At 41.5% G+C, this 18,206-nt stretch overlaps 1 protein-coding gene across 1 annotated transcript in view; it reads left to right on the top strand.

The window, feature by feature from the left end:
* The window catches only part of LOC147894122 (uncharacterized), a 60,703-nt gene extending 43,676 nt beyond the window's left edge, over nt 1–17,027 (top strand). The window contains exons 2-8 of the mRNA XM_087384645.1: nt 9,182–9,376; nt 14,786–14,961; nt 15,067–15,336; nt 15,493–15,722; nt 16,226–16,444; nt 16,529–16,650; nt 16,890–17,027. Of these exons, the coding sequence (XP_087240771.1) occupies nt 9,182–9,376; nt 14,786–14,961; nt 15,067–15,336; nt 15,493–15,722; nt 16,226–16,444; nt 16,529–16,650; nt 16,890–17,027 (1,350 nt within the window). The remainder of the gene's footprint in view (nt 1–9,181; nt 9,377–14,785; nt 14,962–15,066; nt 15,337–15,492; nt 15,723–16,225; nt 16,445–16,528; nt 16,651–16,889) is intronic.
* Nucleotides 17,028–18,206: the final 1,179 nt, after the last annotated feature.

Here is an 18,206-nt window from a genome sequence, read left to right as displayed (position 1 = left end):
TGTTGGGGGTGAGGTCAGCTGCTATGTATACTAGTTGTGGGTCCACCCCTTTTAGTGCCAGGTTTACTTCCTTAACCTTACCTATCCTTGGAAGCACCCTACTTCCTAGGTTCTTATCCTGTTGGTATAAGATCTTGCGATCCTCAATCATGTAGGCCTTCTAATGGGAAGGTACCTATCATAGGTCCTCCTTTTCTTCATCCTCCTCCTCCACTCCCCTTGGGGTGGTGTCCCTCTTGGCCCTGGTGGGAGCCTTCGAGCTTTTGGAGCTTGGGAGCTTTGGACCTGAGGGGAACTCCTTCATGGCACTTATGGAGCCAACTGGAGAGGTAACTTTACACAATCAAGATCCTCGATTGGAGGAGAACTCATGGTGAGTAGTAGTGGAATCCACATATGTTAGCCAATGGAGGTCTGATTGGACCCTTATTGTCCCTTTTCTCACCTCACAGGTGTTAGATATCAATGCTCCACTCTCATGTAACTACGCGGGAGCCAGCTAACTCTACTTGTAAGCCCCCCATATGAGGAGAAGGCATTTGAGTAGCTCGGTTATCTCATAGGTCCTAGTTTGGACACCAGATGGGGGCCATGTGTGGCCTAATGGCTGGACGGCTTCAGATAGAGTTGGCACACCGCCAACTAGGCTACATGCAAGTGCAGGAAGGCATCCCTTGACTGACCACACTGAGGGTAGACGGAGCATTTCCCGAGGCAGCCCATTCTTGGGTTGCGGGGCCCGTTTGGAGCCTCAGATGATCCCGGATGCTCTGTTTTGCGCACCGATTCTATCGTATGGTCGGTAGCCTATTTCGGGACTGACCCTCAGTCGACTGTTTTGGGCGGACTAGGTCGATCACCCAATTGAGCCTAACCGACTGTTTTGGGCAGACTGGGTCGGTCACCCAATTGAGCCTAACTGACTACGACTGGTGGCTATATAAGAGGAAGCCCGTGAAGCCCATTTCATCACTGGCTATAGCAACCCTGATTCCTTAGCATCTAGCCTCCATCTTCTACTATTTCTAGCTTGCCATCGAAGCTTCTTTCATAGGAGTGCACGGTTGGGAGGCAACGCCATCTATTGTATTAGTTCTACAGTAATCAAATTTTTGATTCTCCATACTATTTTGTTTTCTCTCTTGTGTACGAGATCCTATTATCTGTTGAGCACAGACGTATTATTTTCTTACATGGTATCAGAGCCTGGACTCTAGCAAGAAGATTTGATAGTGTGTTTCTATTTGCGAGCAGATTGTGAGAGATGGCCCAGCCCGCAAGACTGCGAATCCCACCATTCGGTGAAAGTGAAAAGTTGGACAGCTCTAACTATCCACTCTGGAAGTTCAAGATGAAGACCATCCTAAGTGCATAGGAGCTTTGGGACACTGCTACTGGGGTGGATGTGAGGCTGGTTGCAAGATCGGATCCAGCCAATGCAGGACAACAGATAGTACCAATTGCGGATGAGATTCTCACGTGGACAAGAAGAAATGCATATGCATTGTGTTCTATTGTCTGCAGTGTTAGTGATTCCATCATGGCATTAATTCAACATGTCACCACAGCAGAGGAGGCATGGATGGTCTTGAAAAATCAGTATGAGACCACGAATCAAACGCGGATTCAAAATCTAGAGACTCAACTCGCGAACGAGAAGTTGCCTGAGTCTGAAGCGGCAGAGAAGTTCATCACCAGGGTGAAGAATCTATGCGATCAGATGACTGCGATTGGCATCACCATCACCAGCAAGAATTTAGCACGAAGGTGCATACGGATTCCCCCACCAAAGTACGACGGTCTTGTTACGGTGCTGAATACGCAGAATAGAAATCCGCCCCTCAACTTTGAGGATTTCAGCGCAATGCTTCTGGAGGAGTAGATGCATCAAAAGACGAGGACTGGAGAAGATTCGGCTTTCTAGACCGGACCAAAGAAAGGTAAGGGTAGGGACTCTGGTAACCCATCTTCTTCTGATGATAAAAAGAGAAAGAAGAAGATCAAGTGCTTCTATTGCAACAAGGCAGGGCACAAGAAGAATGAGTGCCGAAAGAAGATTGCAGATGAGAAGAACGGAGTAAAGAAAGAGTCCAGCAACAGCGCGTAGGCAGTACCAGTAGAGCTATTCGTAGCAATTGAGGAGATTTGCACGGAGGTAGTTCATGTACCGGCAGATGAACCTTGGATCATTGACAGTGGTGCATCGCGCCACATGACCAGTCAGAAGGATTGGTATACCTCTCTACAGCTGGTAGGGAATGACATCCTGGTAGTAGTCGGCAATGATGCAAAATGTCCAGCAAAAGGAAAAAGTACGATTGCTCCCAAGTCAGATGGAGTTGTAAAATAGTTGTTCGATGTTCTTTATGTGCTAGATATCAAGAGGAACTTGTTGTCGATAAGAATGGTGCACAGATTCTGGATCTTTAAGGGAAGGTCATTGGTAAAGGTACACAGCGCAACAACATTTACGAACTGTCAGCTTTCAGTGCTCAAGCGGATGTGAAGAACACTAAGCTGTGGCATGAGAGGTTTGGTCATCTAAACCTTAGTTCTTTGAAGGAGATGCATAAAAGTGGAATGATTGCAGACCTACCAGAAATTTCAGATCTGCCTGATGTATGTGAAGCTTGTATGATGGGCAAGTAGCATCGGCAACCCTTTCCTAAAGAGGCCAGCAGGGCAAAGGCTCCTCTAGAGCTCGTTCACACGGACCTCTGCGGAAAGATGGAGATGGAAGCTTTGGGTGGTTCCTTCTACTTCATGATGCTGATCGATGACTACAGTAGAAGGATATGGATATACTTCCTAAAGATGAAAGACGAGGCTTTCAGTAGATTCAAGGAATGGCATGTAATGGTCGAGAAAGAATCAGGGAGGAAGGTGAAGAAGTTGAGATCAGTCAGAGGTGGAGAGCTCACATCGACTGAATTCGAAAGTTACTACAAAAGTCACGGGATCAAGAGACAGAAACCCCCACCACATACATCACAGCAAAATGGAGTAGCAGAATGCAAGATGCGCATCATCTATGAAATGGGCCGGAGTATGATGAAAGGGAAAGATTTGCCAAAGACTTTCTGGGCTGAAGCATGTAACACTACAGTTTACATCCTGAATTGTAGCTACACGAAGACTGTGAATGGGATGACTCCACTACAAGCCTTTTCTAGTAAGAAACCTTCAGTTGCACATTTCAGAGTCTTTGGATGTGACTGTTTTGTGCATGTCCCTGATGCTACCAGGACCAAATGGGAACTGAAGAGCCGGAAGTGTATTTTCTTGGGCTACAGTGAAGACGCGAAGGGTTACCGTCTCTATAACCCTATTACCAAGAAGGTAATTGTAAGTTGTGATGTGGTCTTCTCAGAACAGTCGCATTAATTGGAGGAGGATGCTTCCTTCCCAGACAACCAGGACCAGGATATCCATCCAGTACCACCACCAACAGCAGACCGAACTCCCCCAACGGTGCTTGGGAGGATTCAAGACAAAGAAGATGAAGAAGAGCCTGCAGAACCACAACGGAAATGGCCATTCTCGAAGTGGGTAAAGTAGCTTTTGGATGGCAGAGAACCTCTAGCCATTGAGGAGGAACCATCCGAACACCGCCGGTCCAAGAGATTAGAGGAGCAAAGAAGGGCGCAGGAACACTTGGTCAACTATGCTTTGATGACAGAAGTAATCCGTGCTAATGAACCCAAGTGTCTTGAAAAGGCACAAGGCGATGATAGGTGGATGGAGGCTATGCAATCGGAGTATGGCTCCATAATGAAGAACAACACTTGGGACCTTGTGGATCGATCACCAAAATGCAAGGTAATCGGAACCAAGTGGGTGTACAAGACCAAGTACAAGTCCGACGGCATGTTGGATAAGTACAAGGCTTGGCTCGTGGCAAAAGGATTTGCACAGGTACATGGTTTTGATTATCAAGATACTTTTGCTCCCACAGCTCAACTAACCACAATTCGGGGGTAGTCAATAGAGCGAGCAAGAAAAAGCGAGCGGGCCCAAAAAAGTGAGCGATCTTTTTCACAATCCCTTATAGAGGTAGCCACTATTCATGCTCTATGAAATCCACTATTTGGGAAGAATCTCCAAAATGAAACTTAACCTACTTTCCATATTTGGGAGAGTAAAGCAAGTTGATAATATATTATAATTATCTTGATAATGTAACTTGGACTTGGTAGCATAGGAGAGACTAAAGCAACTAACACTTTTCCAACAACTCAATTCTCATATCCTTCAGTGAGTCTATTGACGATGACTTCCGCAATTTATTGATATTTCATAGTCCCTCATATGGCTGCAAGTTGTATATTCATGCCTATGAGTCTCACTATATACGCATGTCAAAAGCTTTTATTGATTTGCTTTCTCTTCATCAAGATCCTAGGTATTCATTTGCCTCATATAAAGTTGCAAACATATCTCACGCCTTTTTTAATGTTTTCATTGTATTTGACTATCCAAGCACAAAATCTTGTACATTTTGCTTTCTCAAATGGTAATTGTATTTGTCCTTCCTATCCCATTTAAATTGTGCATGTGAAATACATTGTGTCTATGAAATACATGTTTCTTGTAGTTGACATGATTTGGGTGTCAAATGACCTGTATACAAACCCAATGTCAAAAAGTGATGTTTTGGACTAACAGTACAAGAAAAGATACAAAATTGATTAGAATTATCTCAATAATGTAACTTCCAATATGTGTCATTAGTAATCAAAAGAAAGTGAAGTGTCACTTCAAAACGTGGGATTGCATCACATACACAACAATTCTTCTGCATTCAAAATGGGTTTTATTTTCCTACAATCAAGACATCCACATTGCTTGAAATCATATTTAATAACATTAATACCACTTCACCCATATGTGGGAGAACCCAAGTGTCATTTGAAAGCATAGGAATGCATAATACATAGAGAAATATTACCACATTACTGTTAGCTCACCCATATGTCAAGAAACCCAAGTGTAATTTGAAAGCATAGGATTTCATAATACATAGAGCAATATTACCATATTCAAAATGGGACTTCTTTTCATAAGTATCACCAAGCTCTCATCAAAATGGTCTCTTAAATCATATTCTACTCCTCTTGACACTCATCATCAACAAAGTAAATGCGAGCTCGTGGTCTATCTGAATGCCTCTCATCATATCTTCTTTCAGTTGACATGAATCTTGCCATTTCTTCTGCATATCATGGTAACAAACTACAATCAAACATACATTTGAAACCATAGTAAGTCAAAACGTTAAAGAAACAATAACAACAATCCAAAAATATCCAAATGTCATTAAAGAAAGATCTAAGTTCAGCACCATACTAATCATCATATGGATTTGTGATGGGGTCCACTCTATCTTCATCCCCATCGCCATCATGCTCTGACCTCACCCATTTCCTAGAATGGTCTGCTACAAGTGGCTCAACAATGGTAGCCATAATACTGCTATCTGAATTAAAAGAAAAACAAGGTCTACCAGTAGCCTGACAAGCACGCATGAGAGGAGCTGTGCCACAACCCATCTCCAAAACCAATCCTCCTGGAACACATAAGAGAGACAAAAGGCACCCAACAAAGTAGCAACATTGCTCAAGTCCACCTCAAGCCATCTGAGAAGACATAGGCACTATTGTCCTCTCACTGAGAGGCACATATTCTGTCATCGGTCTATCCATCTCTGGAGAGTGTAACCCAGCCTCTTCAATCACAGTGTGTGACAAATCAACAAGCCTATTTCTATCTCCTTTACTAGATCCACCACCATCAAGTATTCTTTGTCGTAGAACATCCAAATTCGGACCTGTACCCAAGTGTTTTCCATTCAAAAAGGCATTATAGTGAGCACTCTGAAGGACACTCATTGCAAGATCTGCAGCACAAGCTTCATATAATGTTATGTGTCTTGCATACCCATGTGTTGCTCTCATGCTAGAGTGTTTTGTCTTCGAAAGATTTAATGTAGGAACAAACCCAGAATTTTTCTCTTGCTGCAAAAACATTCCTCCCCATTGGTTGACTCTAACATCCCACCAAGCCAACCATGTGTGGAGTGCTGGCAACTCACCCTCTTTCACATGCAATGGAGACCAATACAAGGTCAATGTTCTCTTGCATTGATCTGCAGAAGCAGCTGTCGTTGCCTCCCTCCATTTCCTACATAGAACCTTATGCTCCTCCTGAAATTGTGGCTTAATGCATCTTTTGGTATGCTCAACCATGCTCATCTCCCAGTGAAAACCACAAGTCCTTTCTTTACCCTCCATTACATTTTCAGGCCCACCATTGTAAACTGTGCGGATAGAAAGCCAATTTGCTCCTGCTCCATCTGCCATGAATCCTCGGAATTCAGGTGGTTCAAAACCATTCTTCTCCATCTGACTATTCAAAAGCTTCCAGAATTGCACTTGTGCATGGGTATCTTCCACCTTGAATTCACATATAGCTATTGTTAAGAGTTCCCTTATGTAAGGGTCATACACATGAGCACCCATAGTTGACCATCCTTTTACTCGATGGACGTGGTCAAAATGCACCCATTGTGATCCAAGGCTACCTCCTGGCCACATTCGATTCACCAAATCAACCCCTGATCCTGGACCAATGGTCGACATTTTGAAAATATGTGGTTGTTGTTCATCTTGCAACTGCCCAGGAAACAAGATACTTTGCACATATGGATATTTGCATCTCTTTTTCAAACCCAGTATTGAATCCATTTCACCATCTCCTCCTCTAGCATCACATCTTGCACTCTGCACTATTCTCTGAAGCCTTCTCCTTTGTGTCATTGGTGTGATTGTATCCAAAACCTCTTCAAATTGTTGGTAATCTAAAGGTTCCATAGCGACCCCCTCCTTTACAAGCAACATATCCATCATAAGGTCTTGTGTAACTGAGACCTCAATGTTTTTGCAAGATGAATTTGCATTTAGCCTAGCACGCATTGAAACAAGATCATCCACTAGAAATTCCTTTGCACGACTTTTTCCTTTCTCAACAGGATGGTCATGGAACCCAACATGCACAGCACATCTTGTCGTCTTCGCTCTTTCATGAGGCAAGCAATAATATATGATAGCACTGCATTGATAAACACACTCTGGGATTTCCAAACAATGCTTGCAGACAATTGATCCCAAGGTTGGATCAATTGGACCAGGCACAGGTGGCTTCCTAAGCTTTCCCTTCCATTGTGTATCATTTAGAACTCCCATTCGTTCAAGGTAAGGACAATGAACGTTATAGCATCTCAAGTATCCAGAACATCTACTCATCCTTACAATTCCATTGAAAAAGTCTTGTGAACATGTTGAATATTTTGTCCATACATGACCATCGGCATTTTGTTCCATTCCAGACATTGGAGATCCATCAGGCAAAGGGGGGAGTTCAAAGACAACATACCCATCATAAGTTTTAGGCAGTTCATCAACCTTCTCAACTCTAACTGCAGAAGTTAATGCAACATGCAAAGAACTATTCAAAGGCATCTTCTCTATAAGTGAAATAACACTATTCACTTCAGCATTTTGAAAGTCACTATGAGAATCTTTCCTTCTTATCACCTCAACTCTGAAGGTTGAATGTTGTTTTCCATTGATCTTGTACCCTTTTTGACCGTCCTCGAAGTCCACCAAGGGAAGCACTATGGCAATGTCATCCACTCCGATTTCTTGATGTAGACTAATCTCCTCATCCGCAAGGTGAAAGTGTTCCTTGAGATCTACTAGGGAGACCTCCAATAAAGGAGTGTCATAACGAATGGACAATGTTTCTGATTCTCCAAAGCGAATGAACACAGATGCAGGCATGTTTTAGATGCACAAATGAACACTAAAGGATTAGCGCCACCCACTACGAGAACAATTTCATCAATTTGCAAGTGCAAAAGAAGACGGAGCTCTAGAATAGCCAGCAGCTCTTCATTTACAAAAGAAGATGTAGCCAGTAGAAGATTGTGATAAAAAATGACATTGCCAGAGAAGAGGTGGCATCAGAAGAGCAAATGGAAGCACAAGAGATGGAAATAGAAGAGAAGATGTTGATAGAAGGAAGAGATGAGAAAAGAAGAGAAGACATGAAGAAATTATGTCTTTGAAAGGTGGCGAGTTGGTGAGTTAGATGACGCCGTCACAATTATCTTCATAAAGGCTCCATGACATGGTTCATAATATCCTGTTTCTTTTCCATGAAAATGGTAATCATTTTACAAGATGGTAATCTGAATAAAGGCTCCATAACTTGCAAACACGAATCTGGTCAGAGAAAAAATTTAATATCATTGCCTACAAAACTAGAATATTAATTAAGTAATGATAGCATTAGTTAGTAACACATGGGTTAGGCATGCAAGGTTGGATGTGATCACAGTTATTAAAGACGGGCTGCAAAGATGGGCTATAGTGGACACTGCACTAGTGTACAATATATGCAGTGTACACTGCACTGTACATAGTGCAATTCAGTATGCTCAGTGTACTAGGCTCTCACATTAAAATGAAAGATTACTTATTTCCCATCCAGTACTTATTTCCCATCCAACTAGTTCTTCTTTCCAAGTACTCATTTTCCATGAAGTGTTGAATTTGTTGTAAGAGATATGATTGTCATATATCTCCCGAAAGATAGGGGAATGCAATAGCCTCTCTACTCAGTGAACTTGCAAGAAATCAGTGAGCTTAGTTGGATCAACAAGAATAGGATCGTTTTGTTTATGGTGATTCCATGGACACTAGCAGTGGCCAGTTTAAGAAGGGTACATGCTTCAGTGTGTTTCTCATTTTAATCTCTTTACAGGCATGGCTTGCCCAGGAAGATGTTATGCGTTCTTATTGTTCTTATCTCTGTTATGTTTCTTCGTGTTCCTTGAAGATGTTGTAAGCTTTCCGAATTTGTTTCATCCTCCCCTCATTTCGCTTTTCTCCGCTTCACTTTTCGCATTGGAACCATCCTGAAATCTCGGTAGCCTACGTAGGTTGTTTGTCTTCTTATCACCTCGTTGGATTCACTTCGTTACTTCTTATTACTTCGTTGGATTCACTTCGTTACTTCTTATTACTTCGTTACTTCCTTATTACTTCGTTACTTCTTTATTACTTCGTTATTACTTCGTTGGATTCACTTCGTTACTTCTTATTACTTCGTTACTTCGTAGGTTGTTCGTTACTTCGTTGGAGCTCTCTCGTTACTTCGTTGGAAGACCGATACGAAATTGGCTAATGGAAGACCGATACGAAATATGCAAAATTACAAAAATTACTTCGTTGGAGCTCTCTCGTCTACCGCATTGCTTCTCCTCACTCCTCGCTCCTCCCTTTCCGTAGCCACGACCCTGCGCTTCCAAGCTCAGGTTCACATCCTCACCTGCTCCTAGCTTCTCACAACTCGAGCACCCAGCGAGACACCCTGCAACAACCTCCACAACCACGAAAGGCTCTGCTACCCGGACCTCCCACTTGCATTGACAGACTTTGCACCTCAGGGCTGCATGCAATGCACATAACAAGCTCCTCCATCGCCTTCACCTATGACTCTCCAAAGGCACCTAGCTCCAGCCATCTATAATGAGCAGCCTCACAAGTTCGACTAGTCCAACCGCTCAGCCACCAACGAGTTGCAGCACCAATGCCATCAATCGACAGCACCAACACCAATGAGCTACAGTGCCAATAGCCCTTTCATGAAGTTTTGTTACTCCATCCAGTTCATCCAGAAAATCATTCGCTACACACATCACATACCTGCGCCATGATGATCGGCCCTCCTTGCCATGCGAAAAGATTCTCATCTTTCATCATTTGCACTATCTTCGTCGTGAAGTTTTGCATTGCCTCCTACCAGAATCGGCATCGGAAAGACCCATCTTTTGTTACACAATATGCGGAACTGATAGAAATCGTGTAAGTTTTTGATGCGATTTTGTTACAAATTGATATAGAAGGGTATACCATGAATAGGGTGTTGTTTGTTCGCTCGTTCTAAACTAGCTCTCTGCTTGTTCTTTGCTTGTTCTAAACAGCTTGTTCTTTACAAATTGCATGGTTCTTGCTTGCTTCTCTCCCTGTGGCCATAAGAGCCACCCTTACTACTTCCTACGTAGCGTTGTTTGCAGTGGCCTCCTTACAGCTATTACTTGCATTCACTTGGCCGTCCCAGCTCCTGCGCGACTCCCTTACTGCTATTACTTGCCCGTAGCTATTACTGTTTTTGGTCTTCGTAGCCTCCCTTCTCTCTTTCCGCTTCCGCTCCGCTTTCCGCTTCCGCTTCAGCTTTCCGCTTCTCTCTCTTTCCCTTTCCGCTTCCGCTTTGCCTTTGTTTCCTCTTCGACTTCGTTTCCTCTGCCTTCGTTGCTTCCTCGTCGACTTCGTTTCCTCTGCCTTTGTTTCCTCAGCCTTCGTTGAAGGTTTGAGTTGTCGATGGAGCCTTGCTGTTAGACGTAAGGCATCTTCCCAAATCGTCAATGGGACGTTCCTTCACGTTACGTAAGTCCTTTCGCCGTCCACGAACATCGGGTCCTTCTCAAATCAAGTCGTTCTTGCCTTTCTTCATCCTCTGTGTGCTCGAAACCGCGAGACGTCGAAAGCATATAAAAGCATGTCATCTCTCTTTGGTTACTGATGCTTCTTTTGTTGGTCGTGTGGAATGTAGCTGTGGGGAGCTTTGTTGCAGTTGTTTACTGAAGGCGAGCAGTCACTGAAGTTATTTCCGCTTCCGCTTCTCCCTCCCTTTCCACTTCGCCTTCGTTTCCTGTTTTGCAGCTGGGGACCTCTCTGAGTTCTTATGCAGCTTTGTCTGCATGTCCATTCTCCACCCGTGGGAGATCTTGGATCTTGGGACCAACCTCATTCCTTGCTCCTTCTAGCCTGCATGTTCGGGGGGACGTTCCTCCCTGTCTACATCTTCCATCGGCGAGCAAGGCTATGGCATTGAGCATTGCATCCCCTGCTGCAGTCGTCGTTGTTGGCAATCATCGTTGGCAGTCATCGTTGGCCTTTTGATCTTCCCTTGATCTCCTTCCACGCTCCACCTTCTCTCCCACCAAGGTACATACTCCTCGCCCACGCTTTTGTTTTCAAGAATTCCACATCCTTTTTTTTATCTACTTTCCATGAGAAAGGGCAGCGCGTCAACATGGAAAGTAGATCAAAAGAGGGTAGCCTCTTTTGATCTACTTTCCATGAGAAAGGGCAGCGCGTTGATGCGCTGCCCTTTCTCATGGAAAGTCGATCAAAATCATCTCTTTTTTTTATCTACTTTCCATGAGACAACGCACTGCCCTTTTGACGCGCTGCCCTTTCTCATGGAAAGTAGATCAAAATCATCTCTTTTTTTGACCTACTTTTCATGAGAAAGGACAGCGCGTCAACGCGCTGTCCTTTCTCATGGAAAGTAGATTAGAATCATGTCAAAGGAGGTATACTAAAAAGCATTGGGATAATGCTACGCCCTGCCCTTTCTCATGGAAAGTAGATCAAAATCATTGGGTCCTCTTTGATCTACTTTCCATGAGAAAGGGCAGCGCGTCTTTGATTTTGATCTACTTTTCATGAGACGCGCTGCCCTTTCTCATGGATAGTAGATCAAAATCATGTCAAAGGAGGTATACTAAAAAGCATTGGAGGTATACTAAAAACTTTAAAAGCTTTCATCGATTCATGTCTATGCGTCTCAAATTGATTTCGAAATTGTGAATCCTTCTTCTCCTCACATCCTCAAATTGATTTCAAAATTGTGTTAAGCATTTGTAGGAGCATTTGTAGGAGCATTTTGGATACCCTTTCCATTTTAATGGATAGCGTGTTGACCACCTTGTATCTTTCATGTACCACCTTCATATTTGAGTAAAGAAGGAAATTTTGATGCTTGTGACACCAAAATGGGCAGCGCGTCAACGCGTTGTCCATTTCGGTATCCCAAGCATTAAAATTGGCCTCTTTTATGCTTCATAATAGGCTTTCAGTGGGGTGGCATTCAGATGTTTTTTGCTTCAAAATGGACAGCGCGTTGACGCGCTGTCTTTTTTGGTAGAAAAAGCTTCACAGGTTAGGACATTGATATGCTCCCACACTTGCAACAGTCTTGCTACAATAAGATTGGTTGTTTGGATCAAGAATGCTCCCACACTTGACCTGCATGATGGTGACTTGAAAATAAAGTTAGCTTGCAAATCCCAGAGTTACTGTGTCAAGCCATCTTGTGTCAAGTCTTGCTCAATAGTGGCCTTGTATTGGGGTAGCATTTTATATGCCCTTTTCACTGAAATGGACAACGTGTTGACGCGCTGTCCATTTTGGTAGAAATAGCACTAAAATGCACACTACTAATGTGTTCTTTCACAGTTGCATTCAACCTATACATTTTAAGATTTTTATTATATATGAATGCTCTTTGGACATAAGATCTCAAAGAGGAAGAGTTAAGTAGATATAAGATCGACATAAATGTCATCTATGTAGCTTTCAATTCTGCGAGTTGTTTTGACCACAAGGATGATTTTTCCAACACATTGTATGCTTTTGCTTTTAATCTACATTCTTGAATCATGCCTCAAGTTAAAGGAGGAAGTCCTTGATTGAGGAAAGTCCTCTATGGAAGGGGGTGAGAGTTTGTGGAATATTGGAGAAATCCCCCAAAAGATCTAGACATGCTTAAGTATTCATAGACATGTATGTGTGTTATACATTTATTGTACATTTATTTGTGTCCATATGTCATGTATGAAAATGTCAAGATGTATATATGGAAGTCTGTTGTAAATGTAAGCATATGCATGGAAGATGCGGTCTCTTCCATTAGCAAATGAGTGCTATATGGGGTTGAGAGTTTGAGAGGTTATGTATGTATATGTAGATATAAATTCATACATAGATAAGTTTATACATGCATACATAAAACTATTTACATGTGTTTTCTTATTTGCTCATAGAAAAGGATATGCAGACATATGCATAAATATGTGAAAGCAGATGTGTTTAAAGATAAATAAAGACATGTGTATAAAGATAAATAAATATGTTTAGATATTCCTTTATACACATCTATGTATAGGAGTTTGAATGTTAGCTCTATGTATCAATAATAGTATATTAGTTTGACTGTTAGCTCTATGTATCTTTAATAGTATAGCAGTTTGACTGTTGGCTCTAAGATAAACTAGACCCTAAATGCATGTGTTCAAAATGATAGTGTAAACATGTCTCTGATTAGTGTTTAAAAAATTTAACAGTTGTGCTCACATTGAACTCTTGATCTTCATAGAATGTTTTGGAGAAGAATAGCATGTGCTGTGAACAATAGATTTTTTCTATAGTTTGCTATGCTATATTTGCTCTTGGATTAGATTTTCATTGTCTTGCAATCTCATTTCATATGTAACCAGTGTATGAAAAGGTGTTATTTTTGTATTTCATTTTAGGATGACTGGAAGGAAAGGTAAAAAGCCTCATGAGGCTCTGCCTCCAAAGTTAGCAAGAGGAAAGAAAATAGATCCCCCTGCCCAATCATCAGTAGGTGGGACAGAAGAACCAGGGAGTGCAGCAGGTTCTGAGCCTGATACATCCTCTGCTCCAAGAGATGAAGGACCAAGATTGGAGGAGGTTGAATTGGATGACACTGAAGTGCAAGTGGAAGGAGGAGGTGATGTGATTGGAAAATGTAGGATGCTTGATTCAAATCATTGTCCTCGCATTCCATTATGTAGATTGATCCCCTATGCACGAGTACGAGGACTGCGTGATGATGTGTCTTCACTAAAAAGCGCATTCCAAGTGGAGGGCTACCTTCCAAAGAAAGGATCTTTCATAGTGTCCGTTTGCAAAAGTGATGGAGAGGAGGTAGTAGTGACAGATGATATGATGGAGAGGTGGTCTCCCACTTGGAGAGATGTTGATGAAGAGTTTGAGAATGACTTGCTATCAAGTCATGAATTTAAATTTATGTCAAGAAGGATGTTTTTTGTTTGGGAGGGAAATCATAGGACTACTGCTTGGATGAGTGTTATAAAGGATATATTTCCTACAAACAAAAAACGACACATAAGAGTGGTTTGCACGATAATTGATCCTAGAAAAATAAGTGAGATTGCTTTATTGGCTGGCCTACAGCGCATGAATTCGTAAGTACTTTGATACCTTTTTTTCTTTCATTATTTTTTGTTGTATAATTCTTTACCTTCATTATTTTTATTTTGTACAAACGAACTAATCTTTTGATGTATCTTGTAGTATGAATGAGCATGCCATCGTCAAACCTAGCCTCCGAGACACACTCATAAATGCACACAACATTTGTGAGTGTGATCCTACGATATTTATGAAATCATTGTCTCCTAATGAAGTAAAATCCATAGAGAACTGGAGGGCTCATGAGAGTAAAGGAAAAAGGCCTTGGTTTCCATTGACAAGAGGCTATCTTGCAAGATTGATCTTTCAGGTTTAATGCTACACTTCTCTTGGTGCTTATTCTCTTTCATTCCTTTTCTTTCTATAAAAGGAAATCTTTTGTGTAGGTTGAGTACAATACAGAGCTTAAAAAAGCAATTGATAAGATATCCACAAAGATGCCTATAGACCAAAGAACAGAAGCTGAAGGAAAGCAACGCGTCCTGATTCAAAAGAGAATTGCTGACAGGATGGGAAAGGTGAGAGTTTCATTCTTCTTGTTGTTACATTTTTAAATCATTTTATGCATCTAACATGCAATGCTTGGATAGGTTTTGGATTGCATAGATCCAGGCTTGGGTGAGGCCTGGTTGGAAAAGTTATTTGCCTTGCGATTTGATGGTCTGGACTCTTGTGTAACTTTGGAGAAGCTGCAACTCATAGCAAAGTCTGATTTGAGATTGGAGAAAAAAATCATTTTTCTTTCCTTGTTAGAGGCTACCAAACCAATGAGGGATATGTATTTCATGCCTGTGGGGGATGTGGAGTATAGAGGGTGAGTTGTTCCTTTCATAAATAAACTTATTTTGCAGTGTTTGTATGTATTGTAGAAGTGCCATAAGTCTTAGTTGTGTGAATACTTTGTTTTTCACTTGTGTAGATGGATTAATAGAGAGATATTTCTTGAGAAAGTAGAGACCCAGGCTTTGAAAGTTCTTGATGACTTGAGGATTGTAACAACCATGGGCGTTCCTTTAGAGACACCAAAAGATTACACAATGCAACAGTACATGGAGGACATAAAATTAGAAGGAAGAAAGCATTTGTTTTTAGCTCTACGATCAAAGGATTCAAAGATTGAGAGTAAGGGAGGAAAGAAAGTAGACGGTCTCTCTGAGCTGGACATGGCCGCTCACAGGGTTGTCTACAGGTTGGTCCCTTTTAGTTTTCATGATGGTGCTTTTCTATTTGTTTTGTGAAGCTTATAACAACATTGAACTTGACAATCATTTTTGTTTGTCTCAAATTTGTTGTGAACCTTTCTTTATATAGGAGGTCCAAATAATTAGTGATTGTTGATTTGTAGGTATCTTGCTCATTTGGTGAGAGAGAGAAAGATCTTAGAGATTCCAAATTTGTGCAAGAGTTGGGTGGAAATTGGTCATGCTGCTTGTATGTATCCTCCTGGCATGCACAATCACACTCAATGGGAACTTGCAAATTGTCCTTGGTGGATAGACTTCCCCAGGGGACAAGTCTTGGTACGTGAGAGAGACTTTCACAATAAATATGCTTCATCTAAGGACATTGAAGAAAGTAAGGATAAAATAGGGGGAAGCTCTAGAAAAACAAAAACACAAGCACAAAAACAAGAACAAGCTCAAAAGAAAGGTAAGAAATATACATACATGTTGAGTTCCTAATATTGTTTATGATGAGGGTTTGGAATAGTATACTAACATTATTCTTTCCTATCCATTTAGATGAGGAGCCATCTAGTCCACCAACGCAAGATAAGGATCAAATGGAGCATGCAAGTAAGGTTCTAGTTATTTTTTGTTCTTGCTATCGGTGTTTCAAAATTTCCTTTGGTTGTGTTTGATATAAATTTTCCATGTAGGTTCACAATCTATCACAAAGTTAGTACAACATTATGTATTTCATAAGGCACAGTCACCGGATAGTCTATCGACCGACTCGTGGTATCACTCCATTATATGCTTGTATGGTGGGTGATTACATAACCATGGGCATGGACTTTTCACAGTCCAAGAAAAATGAAAAGTATACTATTTTGCATGAGTTTTTCATGAATGTAGTTAGCCCTGCTGATCGAGACTACATGCGGTTGGGTAAGAAGATTAAGTGGGCTGTGGATTTTATATTGGTTTACTTTCCCACTGGATTTCCACTTGATGAGAGAGAACCCATCCCAGTTTGGAACCTCTTATTCGAGGACCATGTGCGTTATGGGCTTGCCGTTGCAGCAGCTTCATTATCAGATAGTGGTTGGTTAGCAGTTATATGTCCTATGGCAGGTAAGGTTTAATATCTAGCACTATTGTTGTTATATGTCCTCTATTTGCATTTTTCTTGTATGAGATAGTGTCATTTGATTGTAGGACACTGTATTTCGTGGATGGAGCGCTTTGCATTTGTTCAAGGCTTGGAAGTTGTTAGACGTGTAGTCATTCATGACAAGCTTCCACATGGATACTGTAAATACCATGGTATAACTCTTAAGGTATGCTACAATTCTATGCATGGTGTGTTGTAATGCTACATTCATAAACTTTTTAATGTGTTACTTTATGTGGGATTGATAGATGCCATGTTACATGTAGTATGCATGCTAGGTTTTAATGGTAAAATCATATATTTCATTTGTGTTCCATATGTGTGGTCACATGTAGTCTTTCATGCTATGATACTTGTTGGCTAAGGTCATTCTTTGGTATGTGGTTCTCTATGCATGATTCACAGATGCAGTCATCTATGTTGGCTCTAGTACGTAGAGCTAAGAAGACTCCATCAATTTATTTGGAAGAGAGTGTTCCACTATTTCGAAACCTTTCCATTGATCCGCTATCTGATTTATGGACTGATTCAATTCATCTTTGATTGCATAGCATACTCCCACCTACACTGATCCTCACACATCATAGCCTCTCTATAGCAAGAAGGCTCCCCGCAATTAATAAGCATCACATAGTCTGCCCCTGGAACAAATATCTCAGGTGGTCTAAACACTCTAGATGTTCTTCTCAAGGGCATTTTAGCTTGTTGTCTTGCCTGCATATCAGCCACATTTGGCTCATCATTGCCACCAATAGATGATCCATCATCTGCCCTTGATTGTGTACATATGCGAGTACCTGGTGACACCATTTCTTGCACATTCGGTGCTTGGACAGCTTGCTATCTATCAACATATGCAGGTGTATTCACATCCTGGAAAGTGATTCTCTTCATTTCCACATCCCTCATGGGTGCCTTATGCATCTTCTTCTCATTGAAGACCACATCATGGATTGGAATGATTTTCTTTGCTTCTGGATCCCAAAGATGATAGCCCATCTCTCCACTTTCACCATAACCAAGAAAGATGCATTTCCTAGACTTCGAATCTAGCTTCTTCCAAAGCTCTTTTGGCACATGTGCATATGCCTCACACCCAAATATATGCAAATGAGAGTAAGAGAGCTTCTTGCCACTCCATTCCTCCACAGGAATACCACCATCCAAACTTTTTCTCGGTGATCAATTGATCACATGCATTGCAGTCTTCATTGCCTCAGCCCAAAAACCACCAGAAAGATTTGCATTGGAAAGCATACATTGCAACCTTTACTGAATGGTGCAGCTCATTTGTTCTGCAACTGATTTTACTCTGGAGTATGAGGAGACATGAGCTCCCTCTTGATCCCACGTGTATCATAGAAATGCTAAAAGTCATGAGAGATATAGTCTCCACCATTATCAGTCCATAGGCATTTAAGTGTCCTACCTGACTGATTTTCAACCAAAGCCAATCATTTTTGAAATACCTAGAACACATCGCTCTTCCAAGCTATAGCATAAGCCCACACTTTCCTAGTTGCATCATAAATGAATGTCACATAGTATTCAGCAGTCCCGCGCCTAATGACCATGTAGGCATGGGACCACATACATATGAATGCACCAAATAAAGACTTTCAAGCTCTTTCTTTCCCCTTATTTAATGGGCTGATTTAGTCTACTTCCGATAGAGGCAATGCTCACAAAATTCAAAGTCAGAAAAACTCAAATGCGGTACAT

Source organism: Dipteris shenzhenensis, chromosome 14 (genome assembly GCF_047967505.1).
Source record: "Dipteris shenzhenensis isolate YYH24624 ecotype China chromosome 14, Dip_SZ_1.0, whole genome shotgun sequence".
NCBI classification, from domain to species: domain Eukaryota; kingdom Viridiplantae; phylum Streptophyta; class Polypodiopsida; order Gleicheniales; family Dipteridaceae; genus Dipteris; species Dipteris shenzhenensis.
This window is presented reverse-complemented; position numbering and strand designations above follow the sequence as displayed.